The 21623-nt window shown below is 39.3% G+C and overlaps 1 protein-coding gene across 1 annotated transcript in view; it reads left to right on the forward strand.

Annotated features, from left to right (window-relative positions):
- The first annotated feature begins 1329 nt into the window (after positions 1 to 1329).
- Positions 1330 to 21623, forward strand: part of HS3ST4 (heparan sulfate-glucosamine 3-sulfotransferase 4) — a 450001-nt gene continuing 429707 nt past the window's right edge. Inside the window, exon 1 of the mRNA XM_003762114.3 lies at positions 1330 to 2612. Within this exon, the coding sequence (XP_003762162.3) occupies positions 1876 to 2612 (737 nt within the window). The 5' untranslated portion in view covers positions 1330 to 1875. The remainder of the gene's footprint in view (positions 2613 to 21623) is intronic.

The following is a 21623-nucleotide window of genomic DNA, read 5'->3' on the forward strand; positions in this document are numbered from 1 at the left end:
AGCTTTTGTTCACTATGGGAAAAGTCCACGTTCTTCATCTTATTTGATTAACATTCTTTTTCCTTGGCACCAGGTATCTAGTTAATATTTAGACACTATATGCGTTTTTCTTTCAACTGTTGGACCTATTATATGATCAAACAAAGCTGGAGATGCCAGCTGCATTACCATGCTAGGCAAAAGGTAGCCCCACGAAGTACCCAGGCTCAGCTGGCTTTTGAAAGGGGCTCTGAAGGAGGTCACTCTCCCCTGGAGAACCAGACTGGTGGGCAGATCATGGCTACCACTCAGCTTTCCATAAAGCTACCACAGGGAACTCTTACAGCGGGAAGAAGACCCTACTATGAGGCTTGCACCATTGCTCTGCACCTCCCTCTATCTCTTCCTAATTCCTCAGAAGGATGGGAGAAATGAGAATTGCTCTTGTTTCTAGCCCATTCTCCTCCATTCTGATGATTCTTTCTCTCCCAGTAAAGGTCGCTGTCCTAGTGCACGTTGTTTCAAGTCCGAGAGTATTGGATAGAGGCTAATTAGATTCTAATTGGCCTTTTACTGCTCATCCTTGTGTTTTCTAGGGACGTGATCCAACCTACAGTGTATCTAAAAGCCAGTTAATAAGTTGCTTCACAACAGGTTCAGCTTCCTTTATATTCCTAGTAATGGGGAAGGAAAACATAACCACCTGTAGCTAGTCTAGGCATTCTCTGGAAGGTGAATAACCTGTACATTCCCTTTCCCACGACAGTACTGGGCCAGCAAAATTGCACAGCCCTGGGCCAGGGGCCAGCTACAGAGGACTCTGTAAAGTCTTCATCCTTCAAGGTTGGGGGTGGAGTGAATAGAAGAGAGAAATGAGTGCAAAGGAAGGCTAGTTTAAGAACAGAAGCGAGAAAAGAAGCAGGGGAAAAAATAGGCAGGGAAACACACGTCAACGGAATGTAGAGAAATCCCTTAGGGGTGCGGTCCAGAAGGAATGGGGGGAGAGCCCAAGCCACGGAGCCCCCTGGCGAGAAGAGACCGAATGCCTGACGCGCTCACGCTAAGCTTCCTGGCCCTCGTGGCACGGACCGGGGCCCCGCGCGATCCCAGTGTGCGCCCTGGGGACCTGGAGACATAGCTACGGAAGGACCGAGAGCTACTGGCATCCAGATTGGAGAAGGATAGGGAGGGGAAGAGAGACCCTAGAGCTGCCTCAGGTGAGGGCGCTCAAGGCACGCCCCTCCCCACCCGGTGCATCCCTCCTTGCCCAATTCCCGGCGCTTATTCCGTTTTCCTTCCCCTCCTTCCTGGGGGTGCGCGTGATCCGCCCCCCAAGCCTCTCAGTGGCGGGCGGGCGCGCGCCCTGCCCTCCTCTTCCCCTCCCCTCCCTTCTCTTCTCCCGGCAGAAAGTTAGCAGCGGGGAAGGAACTCGGGGCTGCAACAGTGTGAGGCGACGGCAGCAGAGGCAGCGGCTGCTGGAGAGGCAGCGGCGGCGGCGGCGGCAGCGACTAAGGAGGAGGCGGAGAACACGGAGCTGGAGACGGAGGCTGGAGCAGGTGCCGCCGGCAGCGCAGGGAGTTTCGTGCGCCCCCCTCAGTCCCCTTCTCAGCGGCTGAGGGGGGGTGGTGGGGGAAGCCCGGGGCCAACAGCCGGGCTCCGGGGGCAGCGTCGGGAGGGCCATGCGGCGGGGCTCCCCCCAAGTGCAGCGGGACAGCGGCGGCGGCTGGAGGAGCAGCCGGGGCCGGGGGCGCATCGGCGTCTCTCCATGCAACCCGGGCGGCTCGGCGGCGGCGGCGGGGGCGGCGGCTGAAATCATGTCCGGGCAGCGCCGGGGGCTGCTGCTGCCGCCGCCGTTGCTGCTACCACCGCCGCCACTGCCGCGAGCGGGGAACCGCGATGGCCCAGTGGCCCGCGCCGCCGCCGCCGCCGCCCACTGCCTCCTCTAAGGGGCCCCCGGCGCGCAAGCTGCTCTTCATGTGCACCCTGTCTCTGTCCGTCACCTACCTGTGCTACAGCCTCATGAGCTGCTACAGTTCTCTGCAGTTCCCGCTGGCTCTGCAGGAGCCGCCCGGCGCCGGGGAGCCCTCGGGCGGCCCCCCTCCCAGTCCGCCGCTACTGCCCTCCCTCCTGCCTCCCCGTGTCCAGCTCGGCCCCTCGCGCCCTCCGCCGCCGCTGCCGTCCCTGGGAGCGCTGGCCAACGCAAGCCGGAGGGAGCCACCGGACTCCCCTCAGGCCCCCGGAGACCACTGGGGACTGGGCAGCAGTGGCGGAGAGGGGGCAGCCAACCGGGACGCTTGGATTCGGACTCCCTTAGCCCCCACCGAGATGATCACGGTGCAGAGCGGGCTCTTCGAGAGGGATCCTCATGAGTCCAGCACCACGGACGAGGAACTGACCGGCCGGAGGGGAGGTAATAGTACCAGTGGAGGAGGGGAAAAAGGTGCCCCTGGCCCTGGCACCACTACCCCGGACTATGGAGAGAAGAAGCTACCGCAGGCGCTGATCATCGGGGTGAAGAAAGGAGGGACCCGGGCTCTGCTGGAGGCGATCCGAGTGCACCCAGACGTGCGGGCAGTGGGCGTGGAGCCGCACTTCTTCGACAGGAACTACGAGAAAGGGCTGGAGTGGTACAGGTAGGGGTAGGGGTACTGTTAAGAACTGGGTGAGACGGGGCGGGACTGTAGAAGCAAAGGAAGCTTGCTGACAAGGTGTTGGGGATAATATAGGGAGAGGAAACAGCCCCTTCTCTGTCTAAAGAACAGTCATCAACTTAAGGACTCACCTCCTTTCCAGGAGTTCAAGAAATGTGCTTCCTTAACCTCTGTTAAGGAGCACCTTCAATCTCACTGGGTTGCCCTAGGAAGGGGCACTGGGTAATCCCATCTCTGGAGAATCAGGGATCGTTTGATTTTGCTGCGAAGTGAGGAAGGCTCCCTCCACTCGCATCTCGGCTTTAATTCTGCGAGGGTCAAAGCTGTGAATAGCTCGGGCAAAGCTCGAGGGTTGTAGTTGCCAACTTGGCTAGTGCTGGGACTGTATTGCCTCCCCCCGCGCCCCCTCCTTCCCGAGCCAAGAGTCTCCAGCGCTGTTCCTAGCATCTCTGAGGACAGCAGGTGTCTCTAAAATCAAGGCCCCCTTGCCCTTGGCTTTCCCTTGCTTTCTCTTTTCAGTGTTTAATGATAAAGCCTTATTGTGGAATAGAGCTTAAAAGATTGGAAAAGCAGAAAGGCTTCCAGATTCATTGGGATCTTTCGAAATTCTCCCCAGGCACGCAAGCACCTGAGTTAAGGAAAGGCACAACTCAAGGTTTTTATAGATCGATTGGAAATAGAAAAGATGCTACTGAGAATACTGTATAGTTCTGGTTTTCTGTTGTTAAACCCCTGGGGCCATTCCCTCTTGTCCTCTTGTGCAGAACAAACGATGTATTTATTTTTTGCGTTAGGGTGCACCAATTTCTGAACGGCAGTATGTTACCTACGAGCTTTTGTGTTGTGCACCTGTGCCCTTTTATGGGCTCCTTTCCCACAGATGGAAGCCCGTATTATATGAGACTTCATATAAATTACTTTCTGTTGGTATCAGCCAGTGATAGAGATAAATAAGAGATGATGAGAAAGTTAAGTTCACGTAAAATAAACAACCCCTTTTTTTTTTTATTATTGCTGATACCATCCAAGAACATCATCTGTTACAGAAACCAGAGAGGAAAATAGCCTTTTTCTTTGTTCCTCTCTTTTCACCCTGTAAACAGGAGATCTGAATGGCTGGCTCCAATTCTGTTACATTTCTATAATTAATTACAATTGTCAGATACAAACACAGGCTTGTCAGCTAAGGGGATGCTATCCTTTTAAAGAAGCAGTAAGTGAATAAGGAGCATTTATTTCTTGACAGGTGACTTTGGTGGGTTCTAACAAGCATTCATCCCGGGCACTTACCCCAGCTTAAATTAGGGATTGTGGAATTTTTTAAAAGCTACAACCAAACTTTTGAAATGTATGACAAATGTGTCTGAATTGTGATCAATTTATTCCACTTTTGAAAATATGCTGCACGTTCTAAAAACTTGTGAGGGGTACATTGATATGCAAACATTCTGGTACATTAAACTGAAACAGCAAATGTGTCTGTTAATGTCTTGTCAGTTTCAACAGAAAGAACTAATTGGAATATTTTAGGAGGCTTCAAACATCCCCTTCCTATCAAAACATAAAACAGCAAACGTCTAATTTAACTGGGGGGGGGGGGGACAATATTTACTACATTCAGAAGCCAAGGCTTCCAGAATGTGATGGTCATTAAAAAGGCATTAAGAAGATTAGCCAGATATCAGCCAGCCAAGAAATTAAGTGGCACTATGGCTGACCCCTAGAATTTGGGGATGTTTGAATGAACTACAAGTTGGTTCTGGGGATGGCTGGTTTCTTTTTGACATTGTTTCATTCTTCTGATGTGTGAGAGGTTGCTTGCCTTTCTTTGCTTTTTTTCTCCTCTCCCAGCTGCAGTTTAAAAGAAAGCTCCTTTGAATGGGGGCCTTTGGTATTTTAGAAACTGTGTGTACATATGTATGTATGTATGTATGTTTATGTATGTGTACATATATGCATCTACACATACATATATATACACATATACACACATATATAAAGAGAGAGGGAGAGAGGGGAGAGAGGAAGAGGAGAAGAGAGAGGGAGGGAGGGAAGAAGAGAGAGAGGGGGGAATGGAGGGAGGGAGGGAGAGAGGGAGATATAGAGAAAGAAGTTCTGGACTAAGAAGTATTTTATGGTTACTCCAGGGAACTTTAGCCAAGTGGCAAATGACCAATTGGGGGAAAGGCAAAACAAAGACCAAATCTTTCCATGTATAAATTACTGTGCAAAAAAACAGAAAAGGGAGATTGAGTATATTGTTATGCCTGCTTAAAGTTTCAGCAGAGAATGCACTGGTCTGAGAACAAATTTAGAAGTATGAAGAAAGACTTTTAGTTTGGGGAATTGTTCAAGATGGGTTGTGACATATGATGAGATTTTTCTCCTTTTTCCATGCCCAGAACATAGGGAAAAAGGTGAGTTGTTATTTCATGCTTTCAGGAAATGGTAGCTATTCAGATTCTACTCTTAGGATTTTAAAAATTGTTTTGATACTTAGCTTTTCCTTAGTATTGTGGGGGGCAACAGTGATGTTGTACAAACAGAGCAAGGCCTGCATAAATCTTTTTGACCACATTATATTATATCCCTGATGTCTAGTATGATGTCTTACACATAGACCTGAAGATGGATGATAAATTTTGGTAAATGACAGCTCTGAAACTGGGACTCCTTTAAATCTAATATAGGCTTACTTACTACACAGCCTCCTAAGGGAAGAAGGGAAAAGCATATGCTTTTCCTCTGCTAGCCTGTTTTGAGTCTACAATTCTTCTGAAGAGTTTTTCCTTTCCCCATTTAGTTGGAGCATTTTTGGCTTGGGAGTTGATGGTATTCAACCTTTTCAGAGAGGGATTCCCAAATCTGGCATCTCTATACAGAAACCTGTGGTAAATCCCCCATTAACTCCTTCCCCTATTCTTCCTCCATTTCTGGGTAGTGGATGATAACAGGAAAGGGAGCAGAGGAGCATCATTCTGAGAAACTGAGGCCCAGAGAGAAAAAGAAATCTGCAGGGAAACCAGGAATAGAAATTGTGGTTTATGATTTCCAGTTTGGTTCACTAATCTATTAGATTGTGGTATTTATAGCAAATGTAATGGTTTCTTCGTTTGCACCCCTTATCTTTTTTGGAATCTTACAGCACCATTTACCTAATTAGAGAGACATCTAATTATAGGTTGAGTTCCCCCAACCTCCTTTCTGTTTTTATGTTTTGCTTCTATCACTTGTTAATTCTGTGGAGTGTTTCTTGTGTTTTTTTTTTTTTTTTTTTATTTCAGAAAAGGGAAGTAGGGACACATTAATGGTTGATCTCTGGATATTTTTCCCCCTTTAAACTCAGATGAACAGCCCTACTATTTTTATTCTCAGGATCACTCACTCTTTTTGTTTTCGATTATACTGTTAATTTCATGCATTCCTTGAAAATCATGGAGCTTGAAAGGGAAGGACCTTAGTAACTCTGCTCTCTATAATGCTAATATGGGAAGTGACATTTTTAGTCTAATCCTTTCATTTTATAGAGGAGAAAACTGAAGCCCATTGAGGGCAAATGTCTTTCTCAAGATTTCTTAGCTAGTTAATAGAATTGTTCTAGGGTCATTTTTTCCATTAGCCTCTGTTACTTTGGCATTGTATGAGGGGATGGTAGATTACTGAATTATGTAACAGTCTAAGACCAACAGACAAGTGCCCAGAGTTCAAAAACAATCTCTGATACTTCCTCGGTGATCATGGGCATAGGATCTTTCTGGGTTTTGGTGTTCTCATATGTCAAAAGAGGGGTTTGGATTAGAAATCCTTAGAGGACTCTTACAGCACTGGTATCAAACTCAAATAGAAATGGTTCTCTTCAAGCCACATACTGACTTGGAAAACCACAAATTAACATTATCTATGTTGTATTTTTTTATTTTATTTTGTGAAATATTCCCAAATTTTAATCTGATTCAGTCTGTATGTGGGAGTTTTTTGGGTTATTTGCTATAGTGGCTGTGAATTTGACATTTCTGTCTTAGAATACCAGAGCTATGATCCAATTGAATCATTTTTCATAGATTGCCACAGCCTAAGGATATTTCATAAAGATGTGTTTAAACAATAAAACAAACACAAAGGATAAAACCTAAATCTTTCAACACAAACCTGTTGCTTCTGACTTCTAAAGCTTGGAACATGGACTTTCTTTTTGTTTCTGGGAACAGATGGAGACACAAATAAACAATGAAGAAGGAATAACTTATGAATAAGGCTATTCTGTTGCTCCTTTCCCCAAACTATACCATAACTGCTCTTCTTTTCTTTGAATTCTACTCAGTTACTGAATGAAAGGAAATACTTATAGATGGTTCAGAAAGGGGTCAGACGACCTAGAATCTTTCAATTCTAGGGTTTGACAAATTGAAAAGTCACTCTAAATATTTTCACCGTCTGTAACTCATGCCTAAATCCAACTGACTGTGAGAAATATGGCTTCATAAACATTCAAATCAATTGTATTATCACAAAAGCATGGAGTTTTAGAGATTTTGATTTTGATTCTGTCACTGATTAATCTAGCCAGTGTAGTCTGACGGAAAGAAATCCTGGATTTGAGTCATATTTCTTTTGTACTGTGGCTAGTAGTAAATCATCTTGCCTCTCTGGGCCTCAGTTCCCTCATCTGTAAAATGGAGACAAAATTACTTGCACTTGGGAAAAAACCTAAACTGCTTGAGAATTGTGACCTCTTTGGGCCTCAGTCTCATCTATAAAATGGTGATAATGATGCTTCTCACAGCATTATGAAGAAAGCCTTTTAATAGTAATAAAGTCCTGTAGAAATGTGATTTTTTTTTATTCTTCTGATCTTATAGCAGTGGTTTCATAGGATTCTTCTTCCAGGAGTTCTTAGTGTGTTTCACAGAGTTTTTCTTCTGCTCTTACTGCTCCTAAGAAGAATCTCTGTTTTTGAGAAACAAAGGCAGGCATGGAAATTTCTTATACAAGCTCTCCGAGTACAAAGGCAGGAGTGTGACAGTTAGTAGACTCTTTATGTCTTAGGTGATGTGATTGAAAGATTAGAATTCTCCTATAGTGCCTCCATGTCTCAAGGATATGGCCACCAGAGGTCCCCCATTCTATATGCATAGAGAAGCAGCATGTTTTGGTGTAAAAAACTTGGGAATACCAATTGACCAACCTAGCTCTACTATTAACCTTGAACAAAACATTTCTCCCCTTTTGTATGTAATCCCAATTCTAATGGGCTTTGGGACTGGTGGTACATATATATTGAGAAGGTTGGATTAGGTGATCCTTAAGGTCCCTTCTGTTCCTGATAGGTAGAAATTCTCCTAAAATTTTTAGGATCAAGGTATCAGGTTTCTTATTTCTAAAATGAAAGATGATATTTATGGCCCTAACTCTCAAGTTTATGATCTTGGAATCATAGAGATCATCTAGTCAAACCCCTTCATTTTACAGGTAAGGAAACTGAGGCATAGAGAGGTTAAGTGACTTGTTCAGAATCCTGTAGCTAGTAAGTGGCAAAACTTGAATCCAGGTTTTTCTGATTATAAGTTCAGTTCTATATCTACTATGTCATGCTGTTTCTTAGTAAGGTTAAATATAAAAATCTATATCTGTGTTTAAAAAAAAAAACTTCACAAGTATAGGATGAGAGAGATGTGGTTTGACAGCAGTGCTTGGAACAAAGTGTTCTATATGAGTTCCAACCAGTTGATTTCATTTGTAAAATGTGTCACTGAGAACAATATTCAGTATTCCATATGGAATGTGATAAGGGACAGCAATGTCAAATATTATGCTGAAAATATAGCAGTTAAGTGAGAGGCTTGAACCCAGTGACCTGTGAGGTCCTTTCTTGCTCCAATCTATCATAGTATGAATTTCTTCCTATTAGATGTAAATCATCATTCTAAATGGTTTAGATTTTTTTTGGATCCCCAGTTCTATGTGATGCATTAGATAGCCATTCCACCCACCATTTTGTCATCTACAAATCTGATAAACATTCAAATCATTGGTAAAAATCTGAATAGCATAGGACTGAGGACAGATCCCTGTTTAAATACTTTAAAATCATTATAGAATGATGTTTCTCCCCTTGCCAAAGTTGTAGTTTATGTTATTTTTATTTCACTGTTCTAATATATTTCCTTACATTTTTATGGGGATTTTGTGAATAACAGTGGAATGAAGAGATATTCCTCAAATATTGTTGCAACTAAAAAAAAACACACCTTGATGTCATCAGGAGCAACATGGCGGCAGAAAAAACAAAGAAAAGCCATTTTTCATTTGAAGTAATGCATGTGAGAAATTTCTTACTGAACTCATTAATCACATGTAATCATTGTTACCACCCAAAATAACCTATTTTATAGAATATTGTCTTGTGGTGGTGGAAGGTGCACTGGATTGTCAGGGGATGTGGATTTTACCCTAGCTCTGCCTATAGCTAGCTTGAATGATCTTGAGCAAGTCACTCCCTTCTTTAACATAGGGTTCTTGGATCTGAATAACATGTAACATCTCCAAAATAACTATAATTCTGTAACAACTTCCAGTATAAGAAATATAGATTTCTAAAATAGTTACATCAGCAGTAAAAACCATTGAAGAGAAAGTTACAATATGTTTCTCATTTTAAGACAGTCCTGTATTTCAAGAATATGTTTGAATGGGTGATTTCAAAACCTGAAGCAGTTTTAAAATAGCTCTCTAGAGAAAAACCAGAACTGGATTTCAAAATTTGCTCTCTTGTAACATTAGCAGGTCTTGGGAAAGATTTAGGTTTCTCCAGGTAAATCCAAACAGATGGATTGTTTTAGGAGAGCCGTGGGGAGGTTTAGGCTCAATCTCTTGCATTTTCTTGATCATCAGAGGCGTTACTAGTCTGGCTCAGATGCATTTAGAATTCCAAAGATTTGTTTATCCTCTAGTTTTTCTACTGAAATGGACTCATTTCTGAGACTGTGATAATGTTCATGGAAACACTTAAAGTTTCATATCTTGTGATCTAGTTGTACAAAACAGTATTTTCTTATCACCCAGACATCATGGTAGTAGAGCTATTTTTTCTCAAATGAACTGTGTATTTAAATGTAAGGAGGAGAAAGAATTTAAATGAATAAAATGATTCTTTGGGTTATTTTTAGAAAGTTTATAAGACTTCACTCTTGTCTAATAGATAATATATCCTTTGGATTTATTCAAGCCCTTCTTTGGCAGATTTTGACTTAATTCTTTGGTTTCTGTGGCATAACAAGATTGTCTAAAGATCTTGGAAACTTCAGTACAAAGATTTAGTCACCACGAAATCTGAAGACTTGCACAGCTTTTATTTCAAAGGATATGGCTTTTCTTTACCTCCAACTCCATTTCCAACTGTTAACAATCCATCCTTCAAGGACTAGTTCAAATGTTACTTCATCAATCCTTCTCTAATTTTTCTAGCAAAAACCTGATCTCATCGTTCTTAGTATTCATTTAAATACATATATTCTAATATGCGTAATCTGAGTATATTTTATTGTACTGCTGGATTATAAGTGTCTTGAGGGCAAAAACTTTTGTCATTTATTAAAATACATTGCACAATTATTTCAAAGTAGATGTCCTGGAGATATCTCAAACTCATTATACCCAAAACTGAATTCATTATCTTTCATCCCAAACCCTTCCCTCTTTTAAATTTTCCTATTTCAGTTCTAAGCACCTTCATCTTAGTCTTGCAGATTTGTGACATTGGCATTTACCTCAGCTCTTCCCTTCTTTGATCCCACATAGCCATTTGGTTGACAAGTATTAGTTTCTACTTTCATATCTTTCATATATGAATCCTTCTTGTGAGATATCACAGAGATATTACCTTAGGTCAAGCCCTCATCATCCCAGCTGATCTCCACTTTATATGATGACTTTGCTCACCCATCATCAATGCCTTTCTATTGCCTTTAATCTGTAAACTTCTTGGTTTATTTTTTTAAATCAAATTTAACCAGGCCCCAGTCTATTGTCCCAGCCTCATTGGATATTATTCCCTTGCCTCACTCTGTGAACTAGCCAGACTGGTCTTTGTCCCTCACACATGACCCTTCAAGTCTTGTCTCCATGTCTTTACATTGTCCCATTTGTACAAAATGCTTTTCCTTTTCACTTCAGTCCTATGAAGCCTCCAGTATCATTTTTCCTTATTCCTCCAATTGCTAGTGCCCTCCACCCCAAACTACTTTGAATTGAACTATTTTGTATGTATCCTTTTCACATTATGGGGGTTGGGGATGTAGCAGCCCTGTGGTCTGGAAAATCTATGTAAGATTTTTTTGGTCCTTTGTACCAGAGAAAAAGTCTGAATTACTATAGCATTAAAATATAAAATATGTAGATATTAAGCAATACTGTACATATACTTTGTACATTTCTGAGTTTCTAAATTTTTTCTGTGTTGTCTGTTGACCTTCACATGTTGTCTACAGCTTCTACAAAATTCCCCCTAAATTCCCATTTAATTTCTTTTGTCGAAACACTATGTCAAAACCACAGTGGGAAACAAAGTCACAGCCTTTTCTGTCTCTGATATCTGTGGTTCCATGACTCTTTATTGGGATTCTGGAATGTACATAGGAACAGATACATTAAAGAAAGCCAACTGTCTATCCATCCATTTTAGAATTCTCTAATATTGGCACCAAAATATATTTTGATTAAAAATTCATTTACTTTTCATAATGCTGATACTTATTAGGTAATTTCCTATTATGTGGTTACTAACTTGTTACTGATTCTTCATTCATGAATTTATTTTTACTCTTCATTAAATGTAAGTGTAGTTTTTGTTTGTTTTTTTCACAACATGACTAATGTGGAGATGTTTTTCTTGATTATACTTGTATAACCTATATCAAATTGCTTATTATCTTAGAAAGAGGTAATGGGAAGAAAGGAGGGAAAGAATTTGGAACTCAAAAAAGAATGTTAAAAATTGCTATTACATGTAATTTGGAAAAATATTCAAAAAATAAGAGATAAATAGAAAAATCACAAGTTAGTCACAAAGCTGTCTCACAAATTTCTTATTTGCTCTTACAAATTTCTATTTTGTTCTCTAAGATATCTTATTTACTTATGTAATTATCTATATTCTTACCTTTCTCTGAGTAACATCTCAAATGGATAGTATGTGTGACAATAATTTAAGTATCTAGATCCTGGGTTAGTGCTGCTCTTAATAGCTTAAAAATTCTGCAATCAATTTTGATCAGTTCTCTCTCCAGAAGTGAATAGCATTTTTCATTGAAAATCTATTGGAATTGTCCTGAATTGTTATATTGATCAAAGTAGTTAAGTCTTTTACAGAAATCATTATTACAATATTGCTTTTGCTATGTACAATGTCTTGGTTCTTCTCATTTCTCTTTGCATCATTTCATATGAGTCTTCTCTATTTTAGAAGTCATCCTATTAATCATTTCTTATAACATAATGGTATTCCATCACAATCATATAGCACAGGTTTCTTAGATATTCCCCAATTGACGAGCATCCCTTCAATTTCCATTTCTTTGCCACTATAAAAAGAGCTGCTATAACTTTGTTATTGTGATCTCAATTTCTAAAATTCCCCTGAAACTCCTATCCCTCTATCTCTTGCCCTTTCCTACTTCTAAGTTCATTCTTTGTTTTACCATTACCTTCAGTTCTTCCACTTTTTCTTTTTCTTCTATTATATCAATATTGTTTTGTTTACTTTTTTTTTTGTCTTAACTCTGATTAAGTTAAACTGGTTGATCAGTTTACCTATATACAACCCTCTCTCTTGAATCCCCTTTCCTTTGTTCTATTCCTGCTCATGATTTGTCAAACTCCAACCCTTAGAATTCTCACTTATTATTCTACTCTTCTACTGCTAAACACTACTGGAGAAAGTTACACAAATATGCCAACTTAGTCCACTACTAATTTATGCTATATAATCTCAAATGGACCCTTACTTTTGTTTTATCCCGATTCACTAGTTCCTTCTTCACAGTAGCTGTTCTAAATCTTTGTATCTTTTCTTTTACCTTTTCCTTCCTCACTCCTTCCCAGTAGATTTTACTTCCCACTTTCCTGCAAAAAAAAGACCATCCACTATGAATTCTGTTTCCTCTCCCCCTCCACATCTAAAACATCTCCATCCCCTCTTTAGAACATTATTCAATCAGTAAGTTTTAGAAATAGCCAAGGTCTTCATTACTGCCTCCATGTAAGCACAGACCATCATGTGTTTGCCCACAGTATTGAATTCTTCCAAATCAATTTCACTTTAATGAGCATTATCCTAAAGGCAAAGGGGAAAAAATTCAGCAACTAGTGACTTAAAGAACAGTTACTTACTGAGTAATTTAACAAGAAACTCCCAGGATGTTTATAAAATTCAACATGATTGTAATTTCAAAATGCCAAATTTATTTTCCTCTATGGAGCTTTACTTGCTTTGGTATCTTGTGTTTCTTTTCTTGTGACATGTAAATAACAGACTCTCTTATATTTATATTTTATATGTATATTTTATATATACACACATATACACATGCATATTTGTTTTCACACATGCCTACATATAGTTATGTGTGTATGTGTATATATATATATATATAAAAAACCTAGTGATTTCATCAATGTAAGAGTCTCTGATAAGGAACTTCCCTTAACATGTCAAATCTGCATCTGTTTTTGAATTTATAGGGTTAAGATAGTTGCTTAGGGACTCTGAGATGTTAAATTACCTACCAAAGTTGAAATAACACAGGTAGAATGTGTGAGAAGTTTTTGAACTAAGATCTTGCATCCTGGTGAGCTCTCTGTTTCATCTGTTGATTGACTATTGTCCTTTGCTCTCCAAGAAGAACAAAATGATATCACTGTTGGAGTCAAGGTACAGTATGTCTGACTGTGGTCAATCAGAACAGTGTAAACTTGAATCTACCACAGCCCCAGCACAAAAAGTTCATGTGAACATTTGGAGTGGAGATGTCTCCAAATTTGCACATCTCACTTTTTTTGGAGCTCCTGCAATTCTGCTTCTCTCATAGAGCACAGCTCCTTCTTTGATGTAGTTATATCATGTTGAATGGCCCTTTGTCACTGTTTTCTGTGTCTCATAATCATTACAGAATTCTTTAGTGAGACCTTGAAAATCTCCTTGTATCTTGTAACTGACCACTTTGTGAACACTTGCCTTGACTTCTCCATAAATTGGTCTTTTTTTTTTTTTCCTGAGGCAGTTGGGGTTAAGTGACTTGCCCATAGGAAGTGCTAAATATCTGAGATTACATTTGAACTCAGGTCCTCCTGACTTCAGGATTGGTGCTCTATCCACTGTGCCACCTAACTGCCTCATATATATTAATCTTTTAGGCAAACATATATTTGTCATTTTAATAACATGGCCAGTCCATTGGAGATGTGTTCTCCGCACAAGAATTTGAGTGCTTGGCAATTGAGCTCAAGAGGAGGATCTCATCATCTGGTACCTTATCTTATCAGGTGATCTTTAGGATTCTCTTTAAATGATTCAAATGGCAGCAATTCAGTTTCCTGGCATGGCCTGGTATACTGTTCAGGTTTTGCTGACATACAACACTAAGGTTATCACAATGGGTTTGTAGACCTTCAGTAGGGTGGGCAATCTAATATCTCCTCTCTTCTTTCCTTCAGAGCCTCTGAAACACAGAGTTAACTGTGTGTCAACCTCATTATCTGTGTATGTCTTTTTTTTTTTTTTTAACATTTCCTTTCATTTATATGTACATATGTATACCTATGCATAGTGTGTGTTAATGCATCTATGAACATCTTTTTAAACATATTTCGTTTATATGCATGTTTATATGCATATTTGCACATATACAATATAGCATAATTGCATTTTGCATATCTGCATTTAGTTGTTAATACTAAGGACTGAACTTGAATCCCAGCTCTGCTGCTTAATTAGCTGTGTGACTTTGTCCAACTCGCTTATTATGGACCAGTCTATAAACAGAGGTTACTTATGAGTCTAAATTTTATTATCTATTAACTAGCATTTATATATTTCTTTAGTGCTTGCAAAATACTTTGTATATGTTATCTTTTTGCTCCTCATAACACTCCTGAGAGGATTATTATGTTGTTATGTCATATTATTATCCACATTTGACAGATAAGGAAACTGAGGCAAAGATTAGGCAACCTACTCAAGTACACAGTTAATAAAGGTCTGGGGCAGGATTCAAACCCAGTTTCTCCTGACTCCAAGTCCACTTGCCAGTATGTAATGCTGTTACCATTTTCTTCCTTTGCTTCGGCTTCTGAGGAAGAAAGTGACCTTTCTTGTTAAGACTTACTCCTTTATTTGTGCCCTAGCCTTTTCTCTTGTTCTCCATTATTTTCTAATGTTTCTATATCCACTGGCTTATTCCCTGACATCTAAAAACATTTACGAATGTTATTTCCTCCCTCCTTTCCCCTCCATTTAATGGCATTTTATTTTTTCCAATTACATTTAAAGATCATTTTCAACATTTATTTCTACATTTTCTCCATCCATAAAAAAAAACTAAAAAGGACAAAAAAGTTCTCTCTCTTTGATCCTGCCATCTCCTTAAACTATTGTCCAGATTCTTAAATATGTCATTATACTCAGCACCTCAACTTCTTTACATCTCTTTCACTTCTTAGTCCTTCACACTCTATTCTGACTCCAGCAGTATTGATAACTCCCTTCTCAGAGATTGCTGATGGTATCTTAATTGCTAATTTTAGTGGATTATTCTTCAGAGTTTGGCACATACTGCTTACTAAATACTTGTTGATTGATTTAGAGTTTTCATGTGACTTGACCTCTGCAAGTTTTGACATCATCAACCACTCCTTCCTCCATTGTCCTCTCTTTCCTTTTTTGACATTGATTTTTCTTGGATTTCTATTTGTACAAACTTTTAATCTCTTTTGCTGGACTATCATTTCTTTTCTATCTACTAAGTATGAATATCTTCCAAGTCTCTTTTCTAGTATATCTTAGTTTCCGTCTCTATACTCTCTCCCTTGTATGGTTTATCAGTTCTTATGGATCCAAGTATCATCATATTATTTCTAAACAAATGATTTCCAAACCTATTTATCTAGTTCTAATCTCTGTTCTGAAATTAGTTTCTACAATGTCAACTGATTCCAAATGGATGTCCCTTATCAACTCAGACTGTATATTCAAAATGGAATTGACTCTCTCCACTCCCAAATCTACCAATTTCTCTATTTCTATTGAGGATACCAATAGACCTCTGTTTCCTAATTTATAAAATGAGGGAGGTACACAAGATTATTTCTTAGGTTCCCTTTAGCACTAAAGATATGATGCTCCCAGTTATCCCAAGTTCCACAACTTTGGAGTCATCTTTGACTTATGTCTTTCTCCATGTCCAATCAGTTGCCAAATTTTCGATATTCTACTGGGCATAAACATTTGCATATTTATTTTTTTCCTTTCTGTTCACATAGTTCCTACTCTAATTCATTGAAACTAGAATTGTCAGCTCTTGCCTCAATGATTATCTCTTAATTGGTCCCCCCCCCCCACTTTCAAGTTCTTCTCTCTATCATATGTCGCATAGGCTACTAACTTAATCTTCTTAAGTCACAGGGTAGACCAGGCTTCTTAAACTTTTTCCACTTATCACCCTTTTTTAACTGAGAAATTTTTTGTATAACTCTGGACATATTGGTATGTAAAATAGGTAGACAAATCAAATATTTACTGACAATAAATAATAGTTTTTTGACCCTCACATTCAGTTGTCAGGCTCCAGATGAGATTCTGAACCACAGTTTAAGAAGTGGGGGATTAGACCACTTCTTCTTTCCTCTAAGACAAAGTACCCCCTAGTCAGTGCCTTTTCTTTCTTAATTTTTTTCTCCAGACATTCCAGATAGCTCCCTTTTACACTTTGTATATTCTAGCCAAACTAGATTACCAATTGTTTTCTGGACTTAAGTTTTATCCCCTTCCTCTCTGCTTTTATAGAAACTCTCTCCACATGTCTGAAATATATTTTTTCAATGCAAGTATCTCTTCTATAACTTATTCTCTTAGGTTGTGGCCTGGGATGTTCATTGAAAGGGTAAATGACTTGCCCAGGGTCACACAGGCAGTATGTATCAGAACTTGAACTAGAACCCAAGTTTTCTTGATTCTGAGAATGGCTGTTGGAAGAGAGCCAGTATTAAATAAATCCACGTACAGGAATACTTGGACTGGACTTTTCCTGTACATGGACTTATTCAATACTGACCCTCTACAGCTGTCTATCCCAGTACTTAATGCTCTTTTAATTTTGTTGATTTAAGACTATCTTTTTAAAGCTTCAAGAGGTATTCCAGATTTATTACCATATAATTTAGTGGAAAAAATTCAGTATCTTTGACAAAATCTTTTGTTTCCTCCTGTCCACACATGGCCTGCCAGATGTTCCATTTGCACCTAGAGGGCCCAATATTCCAGATGTTGGGATTGATTCCTGCTTTTATAAGAGTTATGTGCATAGTGGAAAGAGCATCAGAAGACATAGGTCTTTAGATCCTGGACCAGTTACTGTCTCTGTGTTGCTGGGCAAGTTTCTTTTCCTCTTCTGTAAAATGAGTAGGATTGAATGAGATGATCTTTAAGGTCTTTTCCTTCTCTGTTTCAAATCCTTTTGATTTGAAAGATCAGGATACAAGACATGACTGAGCTATCTTCATATCAGGATCCCTCTTGGTATCTTGAGCTTGCTCCTTATTTACTTGGGTCTTACAGGTCCTGAAAACTCAGTGGTTCTTAGAGTGTTAGTGGCAGAGTGATACAGTCAAAATCAAGTGATGCATCTGAAGCCAAATGACACGTGTTCAAATTCTGGCTCTTATACTTGCCACGTGATCCTGAGTAAGTTACTATAGATATCCAGGATTCAGTTTTCTTATCAGTAAGCTGGGGGGTTTGGATTATGTGACTTTTAAGATCCTTTGTCCGGTCTCACTCTAGAGGAAAGAAAGAAATATTTATAAAGCACCTACTGGGTGTCGAGCACTTTTGCAAATATCTCATTTTCTCCTCACAGTAACCCTGGGAAGTAGAAGCTATTATTATCCCCATTTTTTTTTTTTTTTTTGCCATTGAGGAAACTGAGTGAAACAGAGTTTGTCACATTTCAAGTATCTCAATCTTTGATTTGAACTCAGATCTTCCTGACTCCAAGCCCATCACTCTATTGAGTGTGCCATCAGCTGCCTTTGTGAGACTATGACGTTTGAGTTTATTATTTTCTCTGGTTTTCACACCTCCCAGCCTGGTCTCTGAGTTGCTGTTTGCCTGTACCTGCCATATATGTGGACTCTAACTTGCTTTCCTGATTCTGATTCAGGGTTTTTCATTTATCTTCCATTTCTTGATTGCTTCTCCCTTTTCCTACTCTGGGCTTGTTAAAAACCAAGAGTGGGGAGCCTTTTTTTTTGCCAGAAGCTATTTGGATATTTATAATATCATTCACCAGCCATACAAAATTATCAACTTATAGAACTTAAGCAATGGGAGGTTGTTGAACCTAGCCTTCAGCTCATCATCTCCTGTGGTTGCCTTAGCAAATGATTTCACATGCCTTATATAACCCTTGGGCTGAATATTCCCCACTCCAGTCCTAAAACCTTTGGCTCTTCCTCCATTATCAGTCTGACCCAGTCTTAGAGCCATCCTTTGTTTTCTGTTCTGAATCCACAATCCATGATTGTGACAGACACCAGTGTGTGTTCATCCCACCCACCTTGCCCTTGAGATTCTATCCTCTCTCAGCTTTCATATTTTCATTCTGATGGGTTTATTTTTTAAAAATTTTATTCTATCTGTGTAAAGAAGCTCCTGTCTTTTTTTTTTTTGGATTATGCAATTTTGTTCCATCTTTCTTGAGGTGTGAGTAACAGAAATTCAAACGGTATTCTGGGTACATTTCAGGAAGGTCTGATAACGTTTTTTGTTTTGTTCCCAATACGCTTTCTGATGATGATGATAATACATTTTTGTAGCACTTAACACTTTTCAAAATACTTTTATGTCCATTATCTCATTGGATCCTCAAATAAGATAATGGAGTTTTTCTTGAGAGAAGCAATCATTAGGGGACTCCTTCAGCCTCCAGAACCCTTCTGCGATTGAAGTGGGCTTTCCTCTCCCCTCCTCTCCTATTCTAGTCACCTGAAGTAGGTTTTGCCCTTGCCTGAATTAGTTTTAATTATGTGAAATGGGTTTTATAAAGTATGGGCTGGGTGCTATGTCCCTAGTATTCAAATTAGAACTTGGGGGCAAGCATCTCTCAATTAGGACAACGCTGTGTAAAGATTAACAATTTCTACCTCTTCGTGCTTTAAATTTTAGGTTTAGAATTACCATCTGCTTAGCCCCAAAGTTCCTTTCCTTTCACCATTGCATCTCACCAAACCCTTACCTGGTGCATTATAGTCCATATCTGCTATGCTTATGCCCTCCATAATCCCTACAAAATCCCCTTCATCTGTAAACCCTTTCTTTAACACTTTTTCCATTTCCTGGCACTTACTAAAACCTGGCTTTCCCCTTGATGATTAATTCCTAATCATACTAACCAATGCTGGCCATTTCTCTCATGGGAGGGGAGAAGAAATCATTTGCTCCCCACTTCTCTTTCTAGGCCCTTTCTGATTTTAATCATTGAGCAACTGTTCTTTCATTGAAGTTCATGGCATTTCATAATATTACAATCCTCTAATTCTTGCTGCTGTTATCTACCTATCTGCAGAGAACTCCTGTCTTCCTCACTATTCAAAAAATCCAGAAGGATGCTTAGAGTCATATAATCATAGAATATCAAACTTGAAGGATATCTTAGAATATAGAATTTTAGAGTTATTATGAATTTCTGGAAATAGAGACTTAGAACTTCAAGGGGCCTGAGAACATAGAATATAAATCACTTAGTTCAACCTCCTTATATACTATGCTGCTGCTGAGTTCTTTCTTTAATGTGTTTCATCTGATTTTATTTTATGAAAACATACCCTCTCCTCTTTATAAAAGAAAAATAAATAATTTTGCTTTCTTTTAATTGTTCAAGGATTTATTCTTCTTTTAAGGGCATGGGGATTCAGAGGGAAGCAGAGGCTTCTTTTTAACTTTTCCAAAGTGATCACAATTGGAGGAAAGATGGTCTCAGAAATTTTTACATTTCAAAGAATATAATGCTTATTACTAACCATCTGCCTATAAGCACGAAGTGAGAGACCAACTTTCTGTGTTTTAGGTGTGTGGGCCAGGGTTAGAGTTCTTATGGGCGCCCAACCTGGTGGAAGGGAAGTGGGCAGGCAAGTGTTCTGATTTCCCTTAGCAACTGTCTAGCAACTAGCTCCTTGGAGTGGGTTGGGGGCACTTCAGGAAGTGTTAAGAGAACAGGATATTTTGAATGGGAAATGAGTTAGGTTTGTTCTTCTGCGTCTTTCAGTGACTACTGAGAGAGTCCTTAAGAACTATTTGACATCTTTACAGTAGAAAAGATGAAGCCTCCTTTGTATTTCTTCCTTTCTTGGCTGTAGTTGCCCTACAGGGGACCTTAATAATGTGGGTCCCTGTTGTTTCAAAGGGATCACGCTCTTTAATGCCTTAGTTTATGTTTTCTTAATTATAATATAACAAGAGTCTTAGTCCTTTTAAACATTCCAGGCAGAGATGAGTTACCTCATACGGAGCGTTTATGGCTATCATGATTTTCAGCTGCTAAAATCACAGTGATAACTGCATTACACAATAAAAGAGAAAGAGCTATGGAATAGGAGTCAGGAGACTGGGCCTCTATCCTGGCTCTCACTTATCAGGTGTATGACTAGGGGCAAAGCACTTCAACTCTCTACACCCAAGACACTTTATCTGTAAAACTGGAAAATAATACTCATCCAGAGTGGCTAAATTGTCATGGTCAATTTTACTTAGTGCCAATATAACTCTAGACCTTCAGTTAGTAAACTAGGGCCTGTGGGCCAAATCTGGCCGGCTACACTGTATTTAAGAACGTTAAAACCATTCTTAGCATATAGTTGATATAAAAACAGACAGTACTATATATAATTTATTGATCCCTGTGAGGCTATACCAAAGATTTTTAATTTAAATTTTTTTTGATAATTTTATACCAATAAAATAATTTTGTAATTTTATATATTTTACTTTGTACATTAAAAAATATTCTGAGAAAGAGTCTATAAAACAAACCAAAAGATTAAGAATGCCCATCTTAAACTTTGGATCTTTCTCAGTTTTTCTTCTTAACTTTCCCAACACCAAAGAGAAAGACCCAATGTTCTTGGCAGACCTGGGTTTGAGTTCCTGTTTTTCCTATACTATATACCTATACCTATAGCTATACAACTGTTGACTCTGAACACATCATTTCCTTTTTTTGGCCTTCTGTTTCTTCATTTGTCAAACAAGGGACTTCTTAGTTATCTTCCAGCTTTCACATTTTATGTTCTCTGTTCTAAAGTTCCTTCCAGTTATTATATATGTGTATGAAATTGCCATGCCTGCAAAATCCCCCTCTATTAGAGGAGTATTCCTTCATACCACTGCCCTCATTTTTACTAGCCATAAGGAGAACAGTCTTTCTGAATCTGTATATAATATCAACAGCTCTGTAAAGTAACCATAGTAGTAACAGTTATAACAATCTCACATTTATATAACAATTCTGGGTTTACAAAGCACTTTCCTTTCCTGTTGTACAGCTATGAGAATTATTTGGGGGAATAAATCCACTTCTTCTAATGATGTGTGATGCTGCTGGTAACTTGTATCTTCTGTAGTGTTGTTTAAAGACCTTTTCAGTATATGCTGTATTTGCAGCACTTCAGATAACTTAAAGATGTATTGATTTTCAGGGTCCTGCTGTGAGTTGGCCTTTACAGAAA

The sequence above is a fragment of the Sarcophilus harrisii genome, chromosome 1, assembly GCF_902635505.1.
Source record: "Sarcophilus harrisii chromosome 1, mSarHar1.11, whole genome shotgun sequence".
Taxonomy (NCBI): Eukaryota; Metazoa; Chordata; class Mammalia; order Dasyuromorphia; family Dasyuridae; genus Sarcophilus; species Sarcophilus harrisii.